Source organism: Copadichromis virginalis, linkage group LG20 (assembly GCF_057382275.1).
Source record: "Copadichromis virginalis isolate Kocher_CV1m ecotype Utaka linkage group LG20, C_Virginalis_male_GT1.1, whole genome shotgun sequence".
In the NCBI taxonomy this organism is placed as follows: Eukaryota; Metazoa; Chordata; class Actinopteri; order Cichliformes; family Cichlidae; genus Copadichromis; species Copadichromis virginalis.
This window is the reverse complement of record NC_140637.1, coordinates 30,486,050-30,513,926: the sequence shown is the minus strand read 5'-3', so window position 1 is coordinate 30,513,926 and position 27,877 is coordinate 30,486,050. Positions and strand designations below refer to the sequence as shown.

Here is a 27,877-nt window from a genome sequence, read left to right as displayed (position 1 = left end):
TCTAGATGTAGAATTTTAAACCTGCCAATCTTCATGTTTTTTTTCACAAAACAACAACAACATGTCTCTGGGTCTGAGCTTTTTGGGTTAATCAGTTAGAGCCCAGGAAGATCGTCAGTGTCCAAAACGTTCTTCTCTAAACCAAATGTAGATCTGCAGGGTCACAGATTCAGTGTCCAAAAACTGTCCAGGTGCCAACTATTGACTTTTCAGGGTCTTGGGTTCAATGACCCAGCACCCAACTGTCGAGTATGGCACAAAAAACTCCTATACAGGTAGTCTGGTTGTGCTCTCTGATTATAAAGTCTTGACCTGGTAACCTGTAAGAGCTTTGTGAGCTAATAAAGAATACGACTCAGACTTTACTGTTTCACAAAAGGTTAGAAAGTGAATGCCCACAATTTAGACTTTAAATGCAAGAAATTTTATGCAAGAAATTTAGCAAAAGCAAAAAAGAAATCTAATAGTTTAAGTGATGATTTTTACTGTCTTACTACTCACTTATCTACCTGAGCTAATGCTGATTTTGCTCTTATCTTTGGTGAGGAGAGGCTGGAGAAAGGATGAGCACACCTGGATCTGAAGATGCACTTATCCTCATGTTCTGAGTTGATGATAATCACTCAGCAGGAAAGCCACTGGGCAGTGGAAGTATAAATGTAAATGAAAATCCATCTGAATTAACTAAAGAGGCAAAAATGAGCAGATGAAAAGCCAAAAAATACAAAATTTTCCACATTTACAGGTTGGACTGCAGTTTCCCCTCGAGCATCGCTGCTGGAATTTGAACTGTGAACCTCTTAGATCCAATTGTCTGAACCGCTCATCTCACAGAAGACAAAAGGGAAGAACTCAGAATCTCTTCTTCATCCCCCTTTTATACCCACTCACCCTTTCTCCCCCTTCCTTCACTGGATGTCACATCTTCACATTTTAGCCATCCAATCAAGGTGCTGACATTTAATTATCCAAGGTCCACCCACACCTTATCCCCTCTGTCTATCTGACTGTGTTACTATCAGTAAAACCACAAATCATGGTTCTGTGTTTAACAATGACAATAGTTAATAATTTTTCTCCCGGTGGCGCCAGTGTCCGGCAGCCTCGCCTCTGTCAGTGCGCCCCAGGGTGGCTGTGGCTACAATGTAGCTGCCATCACCAGTGTGTGAATGTGTGTGTGAATGGGTGGATGACTGGATGTGTAAAGCGCTTTGGGGTCCTTAGTAAAGCGCTTTACAAATACAGGTCATAAAGAGTCTGTGACACAGTTCTCAGATATCATCATTTCTACTACTCAAACTACATTTCTCATTTACATATTGATCAAACTTATATTTTGATTTATCTTTGATTAAGAATAGAAATGCTTTATTAGCAGGAAACAGTTTCCTCTGATCATTTTTAATCACCTAATGCTGGATATTAAGACTGTTAAACCTCTTAGCTGTGATGTAGAGGCAGTAAACTTCAATCTCTGCTGACCTCAGATCACAAGACAAAGTTGATTTATTACAGTTCAGTTATTTAAACAGCATTATTGTTTTACAGTTTACTGCATCCTAAAAAAAATACTGTAATGCTGAGCACAGTGAAACATAAATAACAGATATAAAACATATACATATATATGCAAATGCAATAGCTTAAATGAATATAATAATATTGTTTTTAATTTAACAAAATAAAATTTGTTAAATTAATACAGTAAATTCAGTACATTCATCATTTTCAGTGTAAAATGACATAAATAAGAAGTTTTACGGTGACACTGTTGGGACCTTATATTTGTGGCCAATATCTATTAAACAGTTTGTAGAATTTCATTCCAACCAGCTCTTATTTCATTTTGTATTAAAGGTCGGGAGGATACAAAGAGATCTTCTCAGAACTACTGCTGCTATTATAAGAGACATCCATCACTGACATTTATCCACACACGGGATACATGTGGAAAAAGACAACATAACATGACATTTAAATTCATCCCTCAAATTCTTGTGTGAACCTGCAATAAAATGTTCTGTGACTGAATAGATTAGAGGAAATGAGCTGGACTTATTGTCCACTTTCTCATTACTTTCATATATTGTTTTAGTAAGTATCCAAAACATACAAGTTTCATTTATAATTTTTCAAGGGATCTTATATCTGTTTTCACTCTTGTATGCTTTTCATACAAGTTTCACACAAGACAGATACAAACGTTATAAGATTTATATATATCTTTTCCATTTGGGATATCACACTGCATTCAGTAAAGTTGTTAGAATATCCTTCTCAATATAGACTGTTGGCAAACATTTCTGGATATAATCCAGAAATGGGCGATCGTGGCTCAAGAGTTGGGCGTTCACCTTGTAATCGGAAGGTTGCCGGTTCGAGCCCCGGCTTGGACAGTCTCGGTCATTGTGTCCCTGGGCAAAACACTTCACCCGTTGCCTACTGGTGGTGGTCAGAGGGCCCGGTGGCGTCAGAGGGCCCGGTGGCGCCAGTGTCCGGCAGCCTCGCCTCTGTCAGTGCGCCCCAGGGTGGCTGTGGCTACAATGTAGCTTGCCATCACCAGTGTGTGAATGGGTGGATGACTGGATATGTAAAGCGCTTTGGGGTCCTTAGGGACTAGTAAAGCGCTATATAAATACAGGCCATTTACCATTTATATCGAGTAACAGACAGAGACAACTTCACAGAGAGTATTTTTTTTAAATAAAAAGTTGGACCAGCTTTTTGAGGTCTTTAATGATGCATTATTCTCTTTTCTGTAAACACAAGTGGCCATATTTGAACAAAAAGGTGGCCGGAATTGTACTGGCTAACGCCAGCTAGCACTAATATTATGATTTTATGTAATTGTCTGTCAATTATGACAATAACATTATTGGGAAATACCATAGTTTGAAAAAAAAAGTGAATTAGTTATCTTTTAAGCTAAATAATGAGTAACTATCATAAAATATTGCATTTATCCAAGGCTAATTATGTTCACCTGCTGACTACTGAGGTGCCATCCACAGCATTAGATCTAATGTATTTCAACAGTAGAGTACAGAGGAGGTGAACCAACGTTGGGGTGATTGGCATAAATCGCAGGTGTACAGTAGACAGTGTCACATATATTACCACAGGGGGCGCTGTTGGAGGAAGGAATGTGGGAAAAATCCACTTCAGTGTAATCAGCATCATTCATGTCATCTGTAGCCTGAAATAAAAAGGTGGCATCAAGCTTCAGAATCTTAAAAATGAATTTGTAATTACATGAACATTTAGAGATACTACCAGACAGAAGATAATTTTTGTACATGTAGGTTAAAAAATAGACTAAATTTGTGAACTCTTAAAAAAAGTTTACCTTCATCTTGTTGATAAAGTAAGAGTGATTTAAAATAGAAATCGATTTTACTTATGCTACAGAAACTGATACCAGCACAAGCCTGTGAGCTTCCACTCTGTTGTTTTAACAAAAGATCCATCACTGCACTGTTTAACTGTCATTGGTCATTTCTGCTGCTGATTTGTCACAAGGCTTCACCACAGCTGGCAGCTCTGCATGGTTTGATTTAGATTTTTTTAGAGTTTTGATTTAGTTTTACATCTGCTGCTCTTCCTGAAGCAATTTCTGTTTCTGCCTGGAATCAAACAGCAACTTTTTGCATGTAGTAAATCACTATAATATAAGAGACAGTATAACAGATCGATCAAGACAGCTAGTGAATTACTTTACTGCCCAAAATGTTGCACCGATCATTGTTTCTGATGCCAGAGTTTAAAATCAAACCATGATTCTATTTACTGTGTTCTGAGGAGCGGTGACGAGGCTGTAGAGCTCTTGGTTTTCAACTCCATCTGGTTGCGAGCCTTCGGGGTAGTCATAAACTGAAGACACCTGCACAGGAGTTACACGGTTCTGAGCTTCATCCTCTGTGATGTTTCCATAAAGCCAGTTGGCCTGGAGAAAGAGAACAAACTGGCTGATTGATCCTAATCAAGTAGTAATGAAGCTCAGGTCACTCATAACTCCTAAAACCCACCTGTGAGATGTCAGCATGATCAGTTTTCATAGGTCCTGAAAAACATGCAAAAAATAAACATCTGTATTTATGTCACATTAAGTGACACAGTAACAGAACTCAAAGAACTGAACAGTATGAGGAAAAAGAACTGAAATCATTAAACAATGACTGATTTGAAGTAAACTGCAACCAATGACCGTGTCACAGGGCTTTCGATTCCTTTCAGATTTTCTTGTTACTTTTATTATTAAAGCATAAAGTTATTTACACTTTCACATTTTGCAATAAAAAGTCCCCATAATAAATATTACACAATATATTATAAAGGTTTGGCTTAACATTAAGTTTAGGGTTAATCTCCAGGAAATGAACCTGCATGCCGGTCATGTTGTGGAATGAAGAGATGAATTTGTTTACTACAGGCTCACCTTTTAGTTTAATCTTCCTGTTCTTGTAGAAAATCAGCAAAGCTGCTGATAAGATGGTGATCATAGCGACCAGAATCAGAGTCACATGAAGCAGCTTATCTGCAACGTAATAGAACAGATTTTATGCTGTTACACTCTAAATATGTGATATGTAATAAATGCATTTGTGAAACAAAGTCTCAGTCATTCAACCAACCACAGATAAAAAAAAATGCTAAATGGCCTGTATTTGTAAAGCGCTTTACTAGTCCCTAAAAGGACCCCAAAGCGCTTTACACATCCAGTCATCCACCCATTCACACACTGGTGATGGCAGCTACGTTGTAGCCACAGCCGCCCTGGGGCGCACTGACAGAGGCGAGGCTGCCGGACACTGGCGCCACCCCAGAGGTTAATTCTGTTCATCTGGACGTCGTGTTTTTAGTGGGAGAAACGTTTCGTCACTCATCCAAGTGACTTCTTCAGTCTCAGCTGACTGCAGGATTCCCCAATCTTATAAAAAGTACACTTGCACAATGACTGAAACTAGCACCACTGAATGCCCATTGATAAAATCCCATTGACCATTGATCAACAACCACTGATCAATGGCCATGAGTACCATTCACAGAGAGTTGGCAATGGCTGCAATCACAGCATTGTAAGATGGTGACAGATGTAGCCTTAGGCCCCCTCCTCGATTCAGAGTTGGTCTTTCCCTTTTTATGTAAATGGCCCCGTGTCTGATCTTTACTGCAGTACATTTATTTTATAACTTCACTTCTGTAGCTTAATATTACAAAACATACTCAAATAAAGAATTATATAAATTTCGTTCAAGCTATAATGAGGGTACAATAAGATGGAATAACAAGAAAAATGTTTAAATAAACAAAAATAATATACCTCATCCTGCAGCGAATCTGGAATTTTTACTTTTGATACTTTAAATCTATTTTAATTTAAATACTTTTATCTTTTACTTCTGAGTTGTGTATTTCTCCAATGTGTCTGTTTCTATTCATACTTATAGGAATAAATCAGACCCCTTCTTCCATGAGGTTTGTATTTTTTTGATAAACATAGTGACGGATCCACACTCACACCCACATGCATATACGATGTACCTGAACCTGCAGCTGTTTGAGGCTGTCTGGAGACTTCAGAGGAGGCTGATGAAGCTGTGAAGCTTCCTGAACTGACGTTCCCATGCTGTGTTGTTGTTGTTGTTGTGGAGGCCGACAGGAGAAACGTTGATGTTGATAAAGGCTGATGAGGTGTTGGAGTTTTTGAAGCTGTGAACAAGGAAAAATCAGAATAATCACAATCCTGCTTGAAGCAGGTTTTCTGTCTGCATGTGAGTAATAGAGGTTAATGTGTGTTTACAGCACAACTCATTGAACTAAACTTGTAGTGTAAATATGACACATGTAGGTTATTGAAAGAAAAGTAACTGTGGTCAGTGAGAAGTTCACATCTTCAGGGACATGAATACATTTCTTTACTCACCTCCTGTGATGACAAGCTGAAAATCACATGGTTGTAAACTTCTGTCCAGTGTGCACCTGTACCATCCTGAATCCGACTTGTTCAGCTGTGTGATGCTCACGTACACAATATCCTTTGACAGTACATTCTTTTTTACAAATGTAATGCTGTATCTGCCGCTCTGAGCTGTGTAATCAGCTGTTTCAATGAGAACGTTTGCTTTTTCACATTTGTCTTTGCAGAACAACATCGTACTTCCTGGGAAATAAAATTGACATTCGACTGTGATGTTTCCTCCTTCCACTCCTTCATAGACGAGAGTTTCAGCGTTGGCAAGTCCAGTGTTTCCATCCTGCAGGTCTGTAGAAAATATGAACAATCAGTTACCAACTTCCTGTAAACACTGCATTTGATTTTAAATATTGTATTAAATTAAACTGAAACAGATAATTATTCTCTCTAATTGAACAAAACAATTTAAAGTAGTTCATTTAAATTCACTCTCTTTGTATTTTTCATTTGAACAAAATCATCCTGGTTCTTCCTGACATCGGTACAAGCCATCTGCTGAAGAACCGCTCAGTTAAAAGCTTGAAAACTGACCTCTTATTTGTTTGTATTAAGATCTTGATCTGCTTTGAGGTTTTTGAAATAGTTACTTAATATTCAGTTTTCATTCCGTTAACATTAAAGCTGTGCTGTTCCTCCTGAACTCAATGATAAGGTTGTTTCCTTACAAGCTCTAAATGTGGTTTAGTGGTTTGGAAAAGAAGGAAGCAGCACTCTGAACACAAACGAGCTGCTGTCGGTCTGAACGCAGCTGCTAACCAGGTGACGTGTCAAGGTAGATATCCCCGACAGAATTTGTTTCCCCTGCTTCGGGAGCGCGCACTGGGCTTTTAGATCACAAACACCTCTAATAATGAGTTATTACTTCTGAAATTTTGGACGTTTTAGCTCTTTGTACAGTACAGTTAGAGAAGGATACAAATAATTATCAGTCAAAATATCCTTGCTTTATTGAAATCATCCAACAAACTAAACGGTAATGTAATGGAGGCGGAGGCAATTGGATCCGCTCTCCGTCCACACCGAATGCTCCGACGTAAGGGAAACAAATTCTGACGGGGATACTTACCTTGGCATACCTGTCAACTCGAGGAGGCGGGGTATGTCTTAATCTCAACAAACTATGCTGTAATTCTGTCATTTCCATTGACTGTTAAACCTTTACCAGTATGAATGCAGGCTTTCATCTGCTCTGTGAGAACAGTGGTGGACATTGACTTACAGACAACCTTGGCTTCTGCTTTCAGCACTATTTCTGATGTAGCGCAAAACCTGCAAACATCTTTATAAATCAGAAATAAGAAGAATTTACTCACAGAGGAAGATGAAGCAGATCAAAATGTGACAGAGTTTCATCTCCAGGTTCTGACGGCTTAATGGTTAATGCTGCTTCTCTTTCTTCTCCGTTTGCAAACCAGGAACTTCTAACTTTCGTTTCTTGTTGTGGTCCCTCCCTCAAACCCACACTCCTCTGCTTTCACAGGGTTTTTTTTGTCCATTTATTTATGGTTTCATTTTACATTTTCTTGAAACTTTTTTTATCTTCCAAAACAGTGTTTGGAGTTAACTAATCTTATTTAACTGGCTGCTGTTTCATTGTATAAAGCAGTGAGATCCATCTGCAACTCACCTACTAAAGGAGCAGTGACACTGACAGAAAGCTCATCACTGAGGGGCTTCCTGTCAAAATAAAAACTGTTTAATACAAAGCTGTGTTCACTCACCTGCCACATGATTAAGTACACCTGTCTAGTGACTGTTAAGATTCAATATTGAGGAAGGGTACAAGAGGTGATCGAAGAATAACCACACCGATCCGGCCGGGTAAAGTCAAACGAAGATTTTAATGAATACACGCGTGGGAAGAAAACTCTGTACGCAGACAGGAAGTAGTCTTCGACTTAATCAAAGCATGAACAGATATTTTATAGCATCAGGGTTTATTTACTGACGCCCCTTCATACGTCACAGATACATTTTATACATAGATCAGATCAACATCATGACTTTTCACCTAGAAAATCATCTTCTATTTTCATGGCTAGCCCTTCCTGTCTACCTTTCAGTTCTTGTCTTGTTCCTCTTTCTTGCCGAGACACCAAGAAACGGTTCCTCTTTTACCAAGACAATTTTGCAGTTACAGCCAAACATAACTAACCTCTCCTCTAAATAAATCTAATTTAAAGTGTGTGTGTGTGTGTGTGTGTTGACCTCACATGCTCTTTGTGTCACCTCTTACACTTCTGACCTTTTACCAGACCAGAAGCTCACTGAGACTATGTGTATGTCTTCTACTAAATAAATGTTTTAATCAAGAACCTCTACTAAAACCTTAATATAAAATGATAAAGCTATCTGTTACATTGTTAAAGCCTCGTCTTAGCCTGCGGCTCAAAATAACTTCCTGCTTCTTTCTGCATACAACTTCCTGTCAGCCTGCAACTCAGTCTTTCTGAAAGAGACACTGTCTAAACCTTGGAATGCAATATCCATGCTGCAAATTATATTATTAATGCAATAACAATTATTTAACAATAGCAGTAAAATAATTTCCCTCCTCGACACTCCCCCTTTTGACCTCTGGAAAACCAGAGGTCACAATACATTGTGTCCTCACGCAGACCCTTCTCTGGTGGTCTCGAACCTCGAGATCTCCAGGATCCTCGCCCCTCCTGTGGTCGCCGAGATCAGTCTTCTGCAAAGGAAACAAAACACCTTTTCTTGCATCTCCCTAACTTATCCTATCTGGGACTCTTTAATTAAAAGCCTGATCCTAATTATCTTCTTAACTTATTGACTTGTATTTATGTATACTTTTCAACGTTACTCATCACTTTAAAATTCTTTTAAGCGCTGGTTTCACGTCCAGTTGCTCGCTCCACTTTCCCTTATCTGATCATCAACATCCTATGCACAAGTTGTCGCTGCTGCAAGTTAATCTACTCCAAAAGAAAACAACCACTTCAATCAATTAAGTTTAAGCATATAAGCAATTACTCCTGTATACATTTCATCATAGCTAAATGCTGCCTTGAAACAACTCCTATGTGTTAACACTAACTTCATTTTAAAACCTCACATTTCCTATGTTATCACCTGTTTTGGTATAACCTTTTTATTTCATTTTGCTCCCTTAATGTAACAATACCTTCTAATTCTAGTTTATCAGACTTAACCAAAATATATGCTTTCCTTCCTCTTTGGTCCTTCTTTAAGTTCAGTTAAAAGCTAAATGAATTTAAGGCCTTTTGCCTGGAATCAATACTGTCATGTGTGTTTCTTAACTCTGTGTCTGTAAGCGTGTGCAATCCTTCATGAACTCATATTATCCTCACAGTAGATTGGCTAATCATAGCGCTAGCCAAAGGCTCATGACCCTCCAGAGACAAATTTGAGCCACAACTCCTTTAAAAGCACAAAATGCAATATGTATAAAATAGTTATAACTGCACCTGAAATATAAAGTTAACATCATCATAAACATCTTATGGTCATCAAAGCAATGGGCAGGGCTGCGACCCAATTTAGCCCTGTCTGCGCACAAATTTTAGCCAACTTGTTTTCCAAATTTAGGTTCATCCTCTCTACCTCTTGCAAATCTTTATTCTTGAAGTGAGCACCATTGTCTGATCTAATTCTCTTGGGAAACCCATGCCTTGGAATGTAATGATTGGTTAAGCACTTAATCACACTTTTCGCATCTTCACATTTGGTCGCCCATGCTTCGGGCCATCCAGTCAGAACATCCACACACACCAACAAATACCTCACCCCACCTGGGCCTATATCAATCATGTCGGTATAATCAATCACGACCTCTTCTCCTGACCTTCCTGGCATGAGAACCTTACCAGCTTCAGGTTTTACTGCTGGCTTTGGGTTGTGTGCCCCACAAATTAGGCACGTTCTGGCCTTTTCCAGTATCATCCTTCTCAAATCAGGATGCCACCATCGGCACAAATTTCTCTCCATCTGTTTCACTCCCACGTGACCAAGCCCGTGAGCCTCATTCACCTTTTGTTCCGCCATTTTGGCCGTTAAAGCGGGACGCCCATCTGGCCCCCTCCACAAACCGCCATCTTGCCAGGCTCCTTTGTTTTCCCACACCCCCTTTTCCTCTGGGGATGTCTCCTCCTGAGGCTTTCTAACTTCTCCCATGCTGTTAGTGCTACCCTCCTCTTCTGGGGTTACCTGCACCAGTTGTCTCTGTCCTTTGTAGCCCGCTGCTTCCTTTGCGGCTTCGTCAGCTTGCTGATTTCCTCTTGCCACCATACTGTCTGCTTGTGAGTGGCCTTTGCATTTTATAATACTTACCTCGTCTGGGTCCTCCAGGGCCTTTTTGTGACAGATGGGTGCATTAGTGGCCGTTCTGAACCCGGCTCTCTTCCACTGAGCCAGTTCCACATGAGCTGCTCCAAACGCATATGCTGAGTCAGTGTAGATGTTCACTCTCATGTTTTTAGCCAACCTCAGGGCTCGAGTTAGGGCTATCACTTCAGCTCTCTGGGCCGACTGTTGTCCCTCGATTTTTCCTTCAACCTGGGCTTTCTTAATACAGTCATGTGGTTCTCCTGACCCCATTAGGTCTGCCATATTTATTCCTTCATGTGTGAATATCAGATTTGGCGCCTCTAAAATTTTGCTGAACCTTTGTTGCGTCAGTGGAGTCATTGTGAATGCCTGTGAGTTCACATAGGCCACTACACTGTGTGTAGTAAGCACTTTCAGTGGGTGTTCCCTCACTATATGTGCTGTTTTCTGAATTATCTTTGCTACTCCTGCTGCGTGTTGTGTGCATGTGGGATGCCTTGCTTCTGTTGAATTTAATCTTATGCTGACATACATAAGTACATCCCTACCTCCCCCTTTTTTCTGAAACAACACACCATTCACAACTCCCTTTGTTTCTGAAACATCAAGATAAAATGCCTCATCATAGTTAGGTGTGGCCAGATCTGTGGCTCTTGACAAATCCTGTTTTAGTGAAATGAACGCTGTCTCTGTGTCCGGCGTCCAAGGCAATTCAGCCTTCAGATTTCGAACACCAACTTTCTTGATCAGGTCCCTTAAAGGGGCCGTTTTACCCGCATAGTTCGGAATGAACTGCCTGCTGTAACCTGTCAAGCCAAGAAAGGAAAGCAACTCCTTCACAGTTCTTGGTTTTGGATGTGTCAGAATTTGGTCTCTGTGTGTGTTCATTAACCCCACTGATCTGTGTACGATCACCCGGCCCAGGAATGTTACCTCTGGCCGGACCAACTGCAGTTTTTCTTTGGTCACTTTGAAGCCACACTCCGCCAATCTGTTCAACACCACGAGCGATGCTGCCGTACAGGCCGCTGCTGACGGGGCTGCAATAAGAAGATCATCAACATACTGTATTAATTTACAGCCCCCTGGCAGTTGACATGGGGACAATGCCTCTTTCAACACCTGATTAAAATTTCCTGGTGAGAGTGCAAAGCCTTGTGGTAGGCGTGTGTACCTAAATTTGCGGCCTCTGTATGTAAATAAGAAAATGTCTCTGAGTGACTCGTGCAGTGGGAGACAAAAGAATGCATTCGCTAGGTCAATACATGTGAACCACTTTTGGTCTTCAGTTTTGTGCTTCTATTATGGTCTGTTAAATGGTATGTCAGACTTCAGCCGGAACAGGACAGGCGAACAGTTAGCTAGACCTACATCTGTGGGCCCTGCGGACCACAAAGTACCAGGCAATTTTGAGAGCTCAGCTACTGCATCAGAATGATCCATTCTTTCCCTGCCATGTATTCTGGAGATTTCTTTATGTTCTAAGATCACTGCATCGTTGGACAAACAGGTTATGCGATATATTTTACATTTTGGTGCATACCAGACATTTGGAATTTGGGTGCTTTGCCAGCATGCGTTGTCCAGCGCCCGCTTGACCATTGGTCCCAGATCTCTTGGCCCATGACCCTCGTGGACCGCCAATGTAATGTGAGGGGCTGAATCCTCTCCCACATTGTACCAAGGCAGTTGTTCATCAGTAAATTTCACAGCCGCGGCCACACCTTCTGGTCCAACATAAATGTTATGTGTTTGCACATTCCACGTCTGTCCCTCAAGATCAGACTGGAACTGTTCCCAATAGATATCGTTATCTTCCCTATCATAGAAGAGTGTAACGTGGAAAGGATCTCGCGGAGGGGAATAGACGGCCAGGCTCATTATCCAGGGTTTCCATAGCTGATAATGTCTCAGAATGCCTACTTCCACTAGCCTCCCCCAGTAGATTTCGGCAGTGGGTTGTTCAGAGTTCTGGACTTAAATATTGAGTCTTTGAAGGTGATCCCAGTTTCACAAGCAGGTCCCTGCCCATGAGATTTTCCAGGCACCTGTGAGGACACCACATATTGGTGCTTCAAAGTCTGTTTTCCCAGCTGTGTCAATGCTGGATCATCATCATTGACAGCATAGGTTCTGCCGTCCCCACGCTGTTCAGTTTCTCCGGGCTCCATCAGTATTGCTCCCCCTCCCAGCCCCAGTCGGCTACTGGGTACTGGGGGGCTGGTGCTGCATTCGGGTTTGGAGCCTGATGTGCTCCCCTGTAAGCAGCTCTTTGTCTTGGGCCTCCTCGTGCCTGGGATTGATAGCCTCGCCCCTGATAGTTCTGCGGCGGTTCAGGGCAATCTCGGGCCCAGTGTCCTTCTGCTCCACATCTCAGACACGCAGTCCAAGACACCCTGCCAGGATTCCCCGGATTCCGAGCCCTTTGTCCTCCCCTCACGGATCCACCACGCCCTCTCTGCGGTCCACCGGTCCCCCAATTCCCTACTGGTTGACGCTGCCTTGGTGCATTGACGGGCCAACGGTCATCAGGGTAGAGACCCGGATCCTGATCTGGCCAGTCAGGCACAGGATCGGGCTGAGACCTTGCCACCATTATTTTCCTTGCGCTCTCTTTATCCTCTTTCTTTCTGTCACCTGCCTTGTTTCTCGCCTCCGTCAGCTGTATCTTTACCAGCTGCGCCTGTGCCTCCTCCAACTCTTTCTTTTGTTTGTTTGCCAAATCCTGTTCCTGCTGAAGTCTGTGGGTCACATGTCTCTCCCACTGCACCGAGTCTGCAACGGCAAAATCTGGGTTCTTCTCCAAGTCAACTACAACCTGGTTGGGCAGCCCTGCCAGCACTGCCGAACGAAACCACGCTCTACTTTCACCCTCCTTCCCCGGATGTATTCCTGTTTCTAACAACCATTGTTCCTTTGCTTTAGCTAAAAACTCTCTGGGTGTGTTTTTGGGATCCCAAATAATTTTTGGAATGGCTCCGGAGTTAGGAGTTGGGTACTTCTCCCGGACTGCATCTGCTAAGTCATTCTGCACCTCATGGTATTGTAGGTCATTTGCATATCTGGTTGTTTGAGCTATCTGCTCTACATCTGCTAACCCACCACCCAGCATACAACGTCCGGCCAAAGCGCGAAAATCGCCCAGCGCTAATTCTTCTCCTTCGGTCAGCGCGCCCAGCTTTCTCAACCAGCTAGCTCCTCCCTCAGTTATTGGTGGAAGTTGTTTAACCAATGCTTCCAAATCTCTCACCTTATAGGCGCGATAAACTGGTTCGTTCTTTGGACCTGCTATTAGAGGCAGATTTAAACCAGGGTCAGGAGCTCCTTGTTCAAAACTCACTTTTCTACTCTTCCTCGACTTTCCTTTTCCCTTTGAGCTCCTAAATATGGGCTGTCTCTGTGCTTGGTCTCTCTTCACACTTCTTTTCCTCAAAATTAGGCTTGTACTTGGTTGAGGTTCAGCTCCTCCATCTTCGTCCTCCTCATCGTCTTCTTCTCCTGATGACGTCGCACGGCCTTCATTCTCCTCTTCTGGCCCTCCCTGCATTACTCTCTGCTTTATAACCTCCAATGCCGTTAATGCCTCTATGGACGCACGTAGGGCCTCACGCATTTGTCCATACACTTCTCCTTCAGTTTTTAACACCAAGCTCAGAGGTATTTTATCACCCAGCCCTTTCTGTTGGGATATAATAGGTTTACTTACCTCAACCTCCATCGCTTGGCACTCTTTCTCTGCTGATTTTGATACTCCAGGGGAAGCCAAGCGAACAGCTTTCTTACGCTGTTCGAGCTGATCCTTCAGAGGTTTGCATCCCCTTTTCCTACTAGGTGTCGCACCCGATCTGTCAGCCATTCTCTGAAACACAGACTTACCTCTTCCACTGGCGTTGGTCGACTCCACCTTCTTGGTCTAGGTCACCCAGACACGCTTAACTTTCGGTTTCAGTCTTCGTCTCGCTGTTCTCGCAACCACTGGCTCCTCTTCCCCTGCTCGGTGATACACAAAGTTTAACCCAGCCCTTTAGACGCTGTCCTCGCGTTCTCAAGCGTTGACACTCAATCAAAATTATTCGCCCTCAAAGTGTTAATATATGACACCAGCAACCCTTATGCGCAACGCGCTCACCTCCGTATACTTACCTCTCCAATAGTTCCTCGGATTAGTGTTTTTTCATTTATTTTAAACCCATTAACGGCGCTGCGCGTCCCTTGTATACTTTACAGCAACACACCCTCAAGGGTCCCTCAACTTGTCCCGTACTAATAAGTCTAAAACCAAGAAATCACCTTTATGACATTATGTCAAAGCTTTCTCCATGTTGCACAGCCTGCCACAGGTTTAACAAAAAAATCGCTGCCCGAGAAGGCTCCCACATATCAAGGTGGTCGTTTTCACAAACTTCCAGCAGACCCTCAAATAAACAAAAACAACGACCCAGGCAGGCTTCCAGTTCAGCCTCCTCAATTTCTATGCACACTGAAAACTCATGGGGAGATTCTTCTGTCTCCCCGTGTCCTACACAATTCACCTCCAAATGATCCCCTACAATTGAAATTTCAGTGTGGAATGACGCAGAGATTAACATTTCCTTATTTATTCACTATATGTAACCTGAATTTTCTCTCTCTCTTCAAATAACAAAGGTTATCTTTACAATTTGTTATTGAACTACTAATTAAGTTGCTTTTTATGGTGTCAGTGATAAACTGCCCCTAAAAAGTCCACTTTATTGCGTGCTCATTAAGTTACTCCTATCAAAACTATTTAACAAGTTCAATTTACACATACTCATTAATCTGTCACGCTTATTAGTGGCTCATGGTTGCTTAAAGCCTATGTCTGACTTGACCACAGAGTTAGAGCATCATTCAATCCTCTCAGGATGACCACTCCACTTACTCTGCATCCAGTCAGCTCATGTATTAACAACCCTTGCAGACTGTAACCCTTTTATTTTTTGTTTATGCCTTCAAATCCACCTTAAATCTTCTTTACCTAAACGTTGGTTTTAAACACAAACAATTCTTATATTCTATTTTGAAACGCTGTCACCATTCATATATTTACAATGTTGTTATTTACTAAGCCAGCATTTTAACTGCAGACATTTATCCACATTTGCAAACAATAGTTATAGAGCTGAATGACACACAAAACCGAAAGCATAGTCCTCTCATGCGCTCTGCATCAGCTGCCTCATTTGCATGCACACACACTCTTCATCTAAGAATAGCAGCAGGCAGTCAGTACATTGCTGACTCGACCCACAGAGATCTTTTTTAATACAGAGACGTCTTATATTTACAACTGCACAGATTTTATGCCTTTTAACACCTACCGAATTTCGAAAAATTTAAGTTAACGGTCTAACCGATAAAAGTCCAACTTTTTTGTAATCAATTAACCAGTATCTGTCCAACAGTTTCTGGCCTCATCTCTAAAGTCCCTAACTCAATTTAAAAGTGTCCAACACCCAAGGTCCAACCTTTGCTGCCCAAAAAAGCGCAGATACCGTTCCAAACGGTAAGGAGACTCTATCTCCTAGCTTAATTCCGGGATGCCCTGTACCCCACAGCTAAACCACACTGAACTAACCCTCTTCGCCGAGAGGTCAATGTCGCGCGTCCACGACAAGGAGGGAGCGTAACCTCCGGGCTCTGCGCTTCCTACCAGTCCAACTGGCGTTCTTGAGTAATTTATAATACTTTGAAACAACAGTAAAACACCCAACAAAGTGTCAGACTGAAGCAGGTCCAACCTTATAACCAAAAAATAACCAAATTCCCTAAGATACTAAAAACATTGAGCAGTCCAACTGCTTTTCCTTTTAGCGGTCCAACCGCATTCAATCATTACCAGCAGTCCAACTGCTTTTCCTTTTAGCGGTCCAACCGCATTAAATCCTTTCCAGCAGTCCAACTGCTTTAAATCCTCAGTACTGTCATGACATTCTCATCAAAATCAAAACAGACATCCACCAGTAACTTCAGTGAGTAGACTTAAATTTTATCATATCCAATTTGGCACACTTTGGAAATAATTCAACAGGTAGTGCCTTACCTTTTGGATAAGCCGGCTTATGCCCACTCACTTAGACCACTGGAATTCACGTCTGCCCGTCAGACCACCCAAGACCCCGGATTTCTCCGTCCAAACCTCCAACTCTCCCTCCTCAATAACCGGACGAAGCCCCCAAATGTTAAGATTCAATATTGAGGAAGGGTACAAGAGGTGATCGAAGAATAACCACACCGATCCGGCCGGGTAAAGTCAAACGAAGATTTTAATGAATACACGCGTGGGAAGAAAACTCTGTACGCAGACAGGAAGTAGTCTTCGACTTAATCAAAGCATGAACAGATATTTTATAGCATCAGGGTTTATTTACTGACGCCCCTTCATACGTCACAGATACATTTTATACATAGATCAGATCAACATCATGACTTTTCACCTAGAAAATCATCTTCTATTTTCATGGCTAGCCCTTCCTGTCTACCTTTCAGTTCTTGTCTTGTTCCTCTTTCTTGCCGAGACACCAAGAAACGGTTCCTCTTTTACCAAGACAATTTTGCAGTTACAGCCAAACATAACTAACCTCTCCTCTAAATAAATCTAATTTAAAGTGTGTGTGTGTGTGTGTGTGTTGACCTCACATGCTCTTTGTGTCACCTCTTACACTTCTGACCTTTTACCAGACCAGAAGCTCACTGAGACTATGTGTATGTCTTCTACTAAATAAATGTTTTAATCAAGAACCTCTACTAAAACCTTAATATAAAATGATAAAGCTATCTGTTACATTGTTAAAGCCTCGTCTTAGCCTGCGGCTCAAAATAACTTCCTGCTTCTTTCTGCATACAACTTCCTGTCAGCCTGCAACTCAGTCTTTCTGAAAGAGACACTGTCTAAACCTTGGAATGCAATATCCATGCTGCAAATTATATTATTAATGCAATAACAATTATTTAACAATAGCAGTAAAATAATTTCCCTCCTCGACATGACTTAATTGTTTGATTCTTTTCGTTCTCATCAGAAAATGTCCTGCAAGTCGTTTATCTTTTCAATATTGAGAAAGTTATCCAAGCTGTAAACAACAAGACATTTGGAAGTGTGTGCTGAGGGTGTAGGTGCAAACTCAAAAAGTAGCATCAGATACATGGAAATGAACAGAGCTAGATACTGACAATAAAAAAAAAATTAGCCTACACCTGTCATGGTCCCGAGTCTTTGATTCAATATTTCCAGTTTTATTCTGGACTTATTTACATCAGAATCAGAATGAAAATACTTTATTTGTACCTAAGGAAATTATGTAATTATGTATCTTTGAAAGTTACAAGTTAATTTAGCTTCTACTTCCTGAATATGTTACACTCTGTTGTCTATGAGTTTGTTATTTATATTTCTTGATTTCTTGTCCTTTTGTGTCCAGTCTGTTTCGTCCCTGTGTTGTGTCTCCAGTGTCTCTGTGTCGTTTTACCTCTGGTCTCCCCATTGTGTTCATGTCTGTGTGGTTTGTTTTTGTTTATTTTTTGTGCATATCTGTGTTCCCTGTCTTCTGTAGTTAACTCATTCACTGCCAGCCATTTTCAAACGTATGCTTTCAATTGACGTCTATAGACGTCAATGGCAGTGAATGAGTTAATATATCTCAAGACATTCATCTCTGTGTTTCATCCTTTTGTGTCCCCAGTCTGTCATGTCTCCATGTCCGTTTATCCCCAGTCCAAGTGTCATGTCTCAGTCTCAGTGTGTTCCTTCCTGTTTTATTTTGTTAGTCCCACATCTCCTGCCCGTACATTCAGTTTTGCATCCTCTGTCTTATTTGTCAGATTTTGTTCACCTGTGTTCTTGTGAGTTCCATCTCCCTGATCACCTCCTGTGTATTTAAGCCTTTAGTTTCCTTCACTCCCTTGTTGTGATCTCCCCTCATGTTGTGTGCTCTCCCTTCTCTCTGTCAGTGTTAGTTTTCAGTCTGTTTGCTCCTGTTTTACTCATCTGTATGTGTTGTTAAGTTTGCCATTTGGTAGCTAATAACGCTGTGTTTTGAGTTCAAGTCTTTCTGCATTTGGAATCCACACTCTTCCTAAGACACAAATGTGTCCTGACAACATATTTTAAACAAAGAATGAGACGAGTGATTCCAGATAGTTTAGAAACTTTGAAATGACTTTTATTTTAATTAAAAAGCAAACCTTCTAATAGGTGACTTGGGCAGACTGTAGATCCATGTACGTCATTCATTGACACTGTGGCTAAAGGATCAAACTGATATCACGGCAAAACGTGTAACAGACACGTCGGTCGACAGTGTCCATCGCACGCTTTACCTCTTCAACAAATGAAATGGACATGAATGCAGAAGTTGCATTACCAGCAGGGGGAGTAATATATGTAAAGCCATGAAGTCGGTAGTGAGGACCAAGTACATTCGTCCTTAATCATCAGAAACAGTTAAGCTAGGTGGCTAATATGTATATGCATGTAAATGTGTTAATAACATTTATTTAAAGGCTTTCCGATGATTATTTTCATGTTGGCTTGAAATAAATCTCCCTCTGCTGTTACTGCAACTTCTGCATGTGTGTCCATTTCATGTTTTGTAAGGGGCAAAGTGTCAAATGTACACGGTGGACCAGCGTGTCTATTACATGTTTTGACACGATACTGGGCTAAAAGATGGAAGCAATGGGAGAAAAATGACAGGTACGCTCATGCAGTCATTCAGCTTCACAGGAGTTCATGTCTGAAAACTGGTTATTGTGTCTGAGTGTAGAGTAGGTTTGGTCGTGATCTCTGCTCGAGGTCGAGTCTTCACATGAGGAGACTGGACGATCGATTTCACTGAGACCAATCTGGGAAAATAAAAATGACAAATTGACTGAATTGAGGAGAAAAGACAAAAACACAATGACAGCAACGACATATTAAAGCAGAAGATGATGATGCGCAGCAGGTTTTTAGTTTCAGGATGGAAACAGAAGCTGTGTGTTCTATTTATAGTACACAGAGAAGTGAAAAAGTAAGATTTAAATGAATCATATAATAGTGGATTTCATTTATATAGCGCTTTTCGGGCCCTCAAACCGCTTTACAATTCCACTATTCATTCACACACTGGTGAAGGTAAGCTACAGTTGTAGCCACAGCTGCCCTGGGGCAGACCAGGAGGCGGTAGGTCAAGTGTCTTGCCCAAGGACACAACGACCGAGATGCGCAACCTTCCGGTTACAAGACGAACTGCCAACTCTTGAGCCACGATCGCCTCGATATGATTGAAACTGGAATGAAATATTGTTTTAACATTTTCCTATTAGGTCAGCATTTACCAATTTAAATTGAAAATCATGAACTTTTTGTAAACCATGAAATCACTTTTTGTTTTTCTTTTCTGTCATGAATTGCTCTGTGACAGGCAGGAGATTGGACCCAAAATGCAGGATTCGCAACACATGGGGGCGAACTCAAAATGCAGCTTCATTGCTGACTCGAGGGAAAACGATACAAAACTATAAAATATAAAAATATAAACTAAACTAGAGGGAGAGAGAACATGAGGAGCATGAGGGAGAGAGGCAGCCATGATAGGCTGGGGAAAACAAGATGTCACAAGAACTCACACAACCATATAAATGCAGACACCCAGGGGGAGACACAGAAGGCAACAACACAGGGAGACTACTGAACAGAGTGACGTAGGAAATCTAACCTTAACATAATGCAAAAAAATGACAAAAAGCACAGGAAACTTAAACCGCTGGGCCAAAATGACCCAGGACCATGCCATTTCTTTCCAGTCTCGTACAGATTTTTAAAAGATGACATAGAGAAAAAACAAACTGAGATAAGTCACCTCAGTGTGGTCAAATGCTGAGTGTCTCCTGCTGTTCAAACCTGTAGAAAAGACAGGTAATAAGTTTCATTAGCTTGACTTACTTATTCTGAAAACGTAATACAATTTTAACAAAATGTTGTGTGTCCAGTGTGTGTGCCTGTCCTGTGAAACACTGAGTTTATCAGCAACCAATCAGTACCACAAGAAATATTTTGAATAAAGGTTATTACAGTTAAAATACATTAAAAACAAAAATGCAATTTATTTAAATTAAATCCACTTCTCCTTATTAAGGTTGTGGGGATGCTGAAGCCTTTCTCAGCTGTCACAGGGCAAGAGTCATGGTACACCCTGGACAGGTCTAACGCAGGTGTGTCGCTAATACAGTTTTTATTGTAATACCTGTACTACTTATCTTAAATCTTGCCTCTGACATATGCCCCCCTCAGGATAATAATTGAAACTAATAAAACTGAAATATGAAAATCCACTCTGGAAATTAACTGAAAATAAACTGAATTGAAAACAAACATCAAAATGCAAAAGTATAATAACTCTGTTGTCAATTAATGAATCTTAAAGGTTTTAAATAATGTTTGAAGGTAACTCACCGTTAGAGGCCTCGGCCGTGATTCTGTAGATGAGCAGCAGAACAACAGGCAGCAGAACCACCACCACAGACAAACGTATCACCAGCTCCAAGGACAAACCTGGATGACAGACACACAGACACAAAACTTCAAATGCTGCTTTTCACGAGTTTCTCAGAAAAAGACGTGAAATGTTGTTGAGCTTCGCTCTTGTTGGAGAATTATAACTTGTTTCTCTTTGTGAGGGAATAGTTGTTGTTCTGGGTATGGATCATTTGTCAAGTAAATAAACTGCTGCTCAGTGTCTTGAATCATTCTGTGCTGTTGGACTTTGGTCTTGGAAATGTGAAGAGTGGGTGAACATAAAGTATGATCTGTGTAGGTTAACAGGATCTTAGGAAACAGACATGCACCACAGCAAATAATTTCTAAAACATAAACTGCAGCAAAGTCTCACAGAAGAACCTGAAATAAAAATGTTGAATTTTTTCTATTATTTCAAGTTTGTGGACTCGAATCATTCTTCCTGTTGAAATGATATTACTGAAGTCACATGACTGTAATGAAAACAGAGGGCAGTTTTCTGTGCACACAAACAACTTTTTGTCAGTTTTTCATGTTTTGCCATGAGACTGAGCTTCAGCTCCAGACTTTTAGCTCAGCAGCTTGAGTCAAATCTTGGTAATTATTTTAAATTCCCATCCATCTAAACAAACTGGGAGAGAACCATCACTTTCATTTCCATGGTCACTGGGACATTAAAAACTCAGTGAATAGAATTTGTGGTCTCATCCAGTTCATCAGATTCAAATGTTCTGCAACTTTACCCCAAACCTTTGAAAATAAGCCTTTAAATGTGTTTTTCCCATAAGCTACACTCCTACTAAGCATGCACACAGTTTCTGAACATTATGACAGAGCGAGTCCAGAAGATTTGGATTTAATGAGCCTCATCTCCATGATGAAAATCAGAAAAACTGATTAACAATATTGACTGATCACATCTTTGTCTGCCATCAAGAGCTCATGTAGTGACACTGAAGAAGTCAGCCAAGTTCTCAACCAGCTTTTATCTGCAGTGGTGGTAAGTTTTTAAGTGCTTCATTTAGACGTTGTGCTCTTTACATTCCTAGATTTATCTCATAACTTCACTTCCTTCATAATTTTATATTAATTTTACAAAATGTAATATCTTAATCTTCTTCCACTTTTAAAGGGCGGGTCGCGGGGGCAGCAACCTAAGCAGAGAAGCCCAGACCTCCCTCTCCCCAGCCAGCTTTTCCAGGGGAACACAAAGGCATTCCCAGGCCAGAGGAGAGATATTATCTCCCCAGCGTGTCCTGGGTCATCTCCCGGTGGGACATGCCCGGAACACCTCACCCGGGAGGTTTCCAGGAGGCATCCTTGTCAGATGCCAAAACCACCTTAACTGGCTCCTTACGATGTGGAGGAGCAGCAGCTCTACTCTGCGCCCCTCCTGAATGGCCAAACTCTTCATCCCATCTCTAAGGGAAACACCAGCCACCCTTGGAGGGAGCTCATTTCCGCCATTATTTCAGTCACTACCCACAGCTCACGACCATAGGTGTTGGGGGAGGACAGGGATGTAGATCGATTGGTAAATTCAGATATTCGCTTTTACACACTCTGTCTCCTACATCAAATACATAATTCAGTTTAAATTATGAAAAAGTTGCCATTGGGAGCAATTAACAGATAGAAATTCACAAACATAACCTCATCATAAAACAGCTCTGGTAATTTTACTTTTGATACTCTGATTAAATTTTAATGTCAATACTTTTTTGTGTGTATTTCTACACTGTGGCTGTTTCTACTTATACTTCAGGAATTAATCAGACTGCTTCTTCCACACTGATGTGTCGTTAATAGACATGGATGAGGGTTTTTATTTTTGTGATAAACAATGACAGATCCACACTCTTATCCACACTCATGCATATACGATGTACCTGAACCTGCAGCTGTTTGAGGCTGTCTGAAGACTTCAGAGGAGGCCGAAGGTACGAAACTTGCTGAAGTGAAGTTTGTTGTTGTTGTGGAGGCCGACAGGAGAAATGTTGATGTTGATAAAGGCTGATGAAGTGTTGGAGTTTTTGAAGCTGTGAACAAGGAAAAATCAGAATAATAACAATCCTGCTTGGAGCAGGTTTTCTGTCTGCATGTCAGTAATAGAGGTTAATATGTTCTTACAGCACAACTCATTGAACTAACCTGAAGTGTAAATATGACACATGTAGGTTATTGAAAGAAAAGTAACTGTGGTCAATGAGAAGTTCACATCTTCAGGGACATGAATACATTTTCTTTACTCACCTCCTGTGATGACAAGCTGAAAATCACATGGTTGTAAAGCTCTGTCCAGTGTGCATCTGTACCATCCTGAATCAGACTTGTTCAGCTGTGTGATGCTCACGTACACAATATCCTTTGACAGTACATTCTTTTTTACAAATGTAATGCTGTATCTGCCGCTCTGAGCTGTGTAATCAGTTGTTTCAATGAGAATGTTTCTTTTTTCACATTTGTCTTTGCAGAACAACATTTTACTTCCTAGTAAATAAAATTGACATTCGACTGTGATGTTTCCTCCTTCCACTCCTTCATAGACGGGAGTTTCAGCGTTGGCAAGTCCAGTGTTTCCATCCTGCAGGTCTGTAGAAAATATGAACAATCAGTTACTTCCTATAAGCACAGCATTTGATTTTAAATATTTTACTAAATTAAACTGAAACAAATTATTGTTATTATTATTATTATTATTATTATCTAATTGAACACAACAATTAAAGGTAGTTCATTTAAATTCACTCTCTTTGTAGTCTTCATTTAAACAAAATCATCCTGGTCCTTCCTGCCAACACAAGACATCTACTGAAGAACCGCTCAGTTAAAAGTTTGAAAACTGACCTCTTCTTTGTCTGTGATAAGATCTTGATCTGCTTTGAGCTGTGCTGTTCCTCCTGAACTCAATGATAAGGTTGTTTCCTTACAAGCTCTAAATGTGGTTTGGTAGTTTGGAAAAGAAGGAAGCAGCACTCTGAACACAAACGAGCTGCTGTCGGTCTAAAAGCAGCTGCTAACCAGGTGACGTGTCAAGGTCGATATCCCCGACAGCATTTGTTTCCCCTGCGTCGGGAGCGCGCACTGGGCTTTTAGATCACAAACACCTCTAATAATGACTTATTTGTGATGTGTGAAGGGTCCGGGCTGCGAGGATTATGGCAGTGGTGACTTTTCCCAGGAGAAGCTGGGACCCTGTTTACTAGAAGGTTTTAAAATCTCTGTACTTTTAGGTGACAGAAGGAGACATGTGGCCTGGTCAAAACACAGAGAGCTGCACTCTAAAAGATCTTTAAATATAGTAAACATACCTTGTGTGCCACAGACTGCTCCCAAACACGAGGGGACAAGTAATACCTCTAAAACACTTAAGTTGGCTTTATTAAACGTTAGATCTTTAGCTGGGAAAACATTTTTAATTAATGATTTAATCACTGAGCACAGCCTTGATTTTATGTTTTTAACTGAAACTTGGTTGGACCAAAGTAACAGTGGAGCTGTTCTCATTGAGACGACCCCTGCTAGCTACAGTTTTATCAGTGAGGCCAGGGTGAGCAGGAGAGGAGGAGGGGTTGCTGTCTTATTTAATGAATCATTTCAATGTAAGCAGCTATCTCCTGGAAGTTTTCAGTCTTTTGAATATGTGGCTTTACAGCTGAAGGCCCCATCCAAAGTTGTGTTTCTTAATGTTTACAGGCCTCCCAAATACTGCACAGACTTTTTTAATGACCTCAGTGAACTGCTGTCTGTGATCTGTGTTGATTTCGACTGTGTAATTATTGTTGGGGATTTTAACATCCATGTGGACAACCCTCAGGACAAAGGGACTAAAGACCTGAGTAACACTCTGGGCAACTTTGGGCTGACTCAGCATGTAACAGAGGCCACACATAATAGAGGACACACTCTTGACCTACTGATCTCCAAGGGCCTGAGCATTTCAAAGGTTACTGTGTCTGATGTGGGCCTGTCTGATCATTACTGTGTTTTCTTTGAAAGTAAAATCTCAGCCCACACAAATATATCAACAGCAGTGATCACAAAACGGTGTATAACTGAACACAGTAGTGAGATCTTTAACCAGGTCTTCCCATTAACACCTGACCTGTCCAGAGGGTCAGTCAATGAGCTCGTCAATAGCTTCAATGCTAACATGTTAAATGTAATGGACACTATTGCTCCCATTAAGGTGAAGGTTATCTCTGGAAGGAAAAAGTCTCCATGGAGAAACTCCACACTGGTGAAAAAAGAAAAAAGAGAGTGTAGGAAAGCTGAGCGCAGATGGAGAAAAACAAACCTCCAGGTTCACTATGACATCTATAAAGAGAAACTTCACAATTATAATTTACAACTGAGGAGTGCAAGGAGGTCCTACTTCTCTGACATCATCACTAAAAACAGCCATAATGCTCGGGTCTTATTTTCTACAGTTGACAGGCTAACAAACTCTCCTGTGTCAGTGGCAGCTGAACGTCATTCGACCATGGCCTGCAATGACTTTGCCAAATTCTTCACAGAAAAAATCCAAAAGATTAGACACGCAATTGGTACATCAACAGCAGATCCAGGATATGTACTGTGTCCACCGAAAAACTGTTTAAACACCATGAAACAGTTTGACCCTATTAACAGCAAAGACCTGGAGGACATCTTAGGTCAACTGAACAACTCCTCCTGCTGTTTAGATGTCCTGCCAACAATTTTTTTCAAAAAGGTCTCAAAGACTTTAGAGTCAGACCTGTTACAGATCGTCAACTTTTCTTTAATGTCAGGTGTGTTTCCAGAACCTCTAAAAACTGCTGTAATTAAACCTATACTGAAAAAGGACAATCTTGACAAGACACAAATGAACAACTACAGGCCGATCTCAAATCTCCCATTTTTAAGTAAGATCATTGAAAAAGCAGTTTCTCAACAGCTCAATTACTTCTTAAAACAGAATAACTGCTATGATGCCTTCCAGTCAGGTTTTAGACAGAACCACAGCACTGAAACCGCTCTGACCAAAGTGTTTAATGACATATGTCTGAATACAGACAGTGGAAAAATGTCAGTCTTAGTTTTACTGGATCTCATATTACTCAAACGACTGGAGAACTGGACAGGTCTTTCAGGAACTGTACTAAACTGGTTCAAAACATACTTAGAAAACAGGAAATACTTTGTATCAATAGGTAACTTCACATCTGAGCAGACAAGCATCACATGTGGAGTTCCCCAAGGTTCCATCTTGGGACCCCTTCTGTTTAACATTTACATGCTCCCACTGGCACAGATTATAAAGAACAACAAAATAAACTATCACAGCTATGCAGATGACACACAAATATATATCACAATGTCACCAGGAGACCAAGGTCCTGTACAGGCTCTTGGTAAATGCATTGAGGAAATTAATGACTGGTTGTGCCACAATTTTCTCCAGCTAAACAAAAACAAAACTGAGGTAATAGTCTTTGGCGCCAAAGAAAAACGATTACAGGTCACCAGAGAACTTCAATCTATACACCTAAAAACCACAAACCAGGCGAGAAATTTGGGTGTAGTGATGGATGCAGACCTAAACTTAGAAAAACACATTAAGACAATTACAAAATCAGCTTACTATCACCTCAAGAATATTTCAAGGATAAAAGATCTGATGTCTCAACAGGACCTGGAAAAACTAGTCCATGCATTCATCTTTAGTAGGCTTGATTACTGTAACAGCATCTTTACAGGTCTACCTAAAAAATCAGTCAGACATCTACAGCTCATTCAGAACTCTGCTGCTCGAGTCCTCACTAAGACCAAAAAAGTGGACCACATCAGTCCAGCTCTGAGGTCTTTACACTGGCTGCCTGTCCGTCAGAGGATAGACTTTAAAGTCCTGATGCTGGTCTATAAAGCTCTGAATGGTTTAGGACCAAAATACATCAGTGACCTCCTGACCCAATATGAACCTTCCAGATCCCTCAGGTCATCTGGATCCGGTCTTTTATCAGTTCCCAGAGTCAGAACCAGACACGGAGAAGCTGCATTCAGCTTTTATGCTCCTTATATCTGGAACAAACTCCCAGAAAGCCTCAGATCAGCTGAAACACTCAGTTTATTTAAATCCAGGTTGAAGACTCACCTGTTCTCAGCTGCATTTGAATAAAGCACCAAATCCTGTAAAGCACTGTTTTACTTTTAAGCTTAAATTTCAAAAGTTACATTTTAACTACTGATTTCATCTACTGTTCTGATTTTATCTGTTTTGATTTTATACACTGTTTTGTTTGTTTGTTTGTTTGTTTGTTTGTTTGTTTGTTTGTTTGTTTGTTTGTTTGTTTGTTTGTTTGTTTGTTTGTTTGTTTGTTTGTTTGTTTGTTTGTTTGCTCATGCTTTTTATTTGTTTTTGTTTCTAATGTCTCTGTAAAGCACTTTGAATCACCTTGTTGTTGAATTGTGCTATACAAATAAACTTGCCTTGCCTTGCCTTATTACTTCTGAAATTTTGGACATTTTTGCTCTTCATCTGCTCTGTGAGAACAGTGGTGGACATTGACTCACAGACAACCTCAGCTTCTTCTTTCAGCACTATTTCTGATGAAGTGCAAAACCTGCAAACATTGTTATAAATCAGAAATAAGACAAATTTACTCACAGAGGAAGATGAAGCAGAACAAAATGTGACAGAGTTTCATCTCGAGGTTCTGACGGCTTAATGCTGCTTCTCTTTCTTCTCTGTTTGCAAACCAGGAACTTCTAATTTTTGCATTTGTTGTGGTCCCTCCCTCAAACCCACACTCCTCTGCTTTCACAGGGTTTTTTTTGTCCATTTATTTATGGTTTAGTTTTACATTTTCTGAAATGTAACCTTTTTTTTTTGTCTTCCAAAACAGAGTTTGGAGTTAACTAATCTTATTTAACTGGCTGCAGTTTCATCGTGTGAATCCATCTGCAACTCACCTACTAAAGGAGCAGTGACACTGACAGAAAGCTCAACACTGAGGGGCTTCCTGTCAAAATAAAAACTGTTTAATACAAAGCTGTGTTCACTCACCTGCCACATACAAAATTATGTAATTATGTGTCTTTGAAAGTTTTAAGTT

General features: G+C 40.8%; 2 protein-coding genes across 2 annotated transcripts; both read right to left on the bottom strand.

Moving 5' to 3' along the window:
* Positions 1 to 2,474: 2,474 nt before the first annotated feature.
* Positions 2,475 to 7,366, bottom strand: LOC146685135 (uncharacterized). Its single transcript, XM_085444350.1, has 7 exons — positions 7,288 to 7,366; positions 5,924 to 6,262; positions 5,542 to 5,709; positions 4,436 to 4,534; positions 4,026 to 4,060; positions 3,788 to 3,943; positions 2,475 to 3,196 (listed from the first exon to the last, which is right to left on the bottom strand). Exons 1-7 carry the CDS (start codon positions 7,325 to 7,327, stop codon positions 3,020 to 3,022), a joined length of 1,014 nt encoding a protein of 337 aa, XP_085300476.1. The 5' UTR covers positions 7,328 to 7,366; the 3' UTR covers positions 2,475 to 3,019.
* An 11,083-nt stretch (positions 7,367 to 18,449) lies between these two features.
* LOC146685134 (uncharacterized) lies at positions 18,450 to 27,499 on the bottom strand. The gene is made up of 6 exons (XM_085444167.1): positions 27,430 to 27,499; positions 23,055 to 23,393; positions 22,691 to 22,840; positions 20,739 to 20,837; positions 20,146 to 20,186; positions 18,450 to 19,147 (listed from the first exon to the last, which is right to left on the bottom strand). Exons 1-6 carry the CDS (start codon positions 27,467 to 27,469, stop codon positions 19,013 to 19,015), a joined length of 804 nt encoding a protein of 267 aa, XP_085300293.1. The 5' UTR covers positions 27,470 to 27,499; the 3' UTR covers positions 18,450 to 19,012.
* Positions 27,500 to 27,877: the final 378 nt, after the last annotated feature.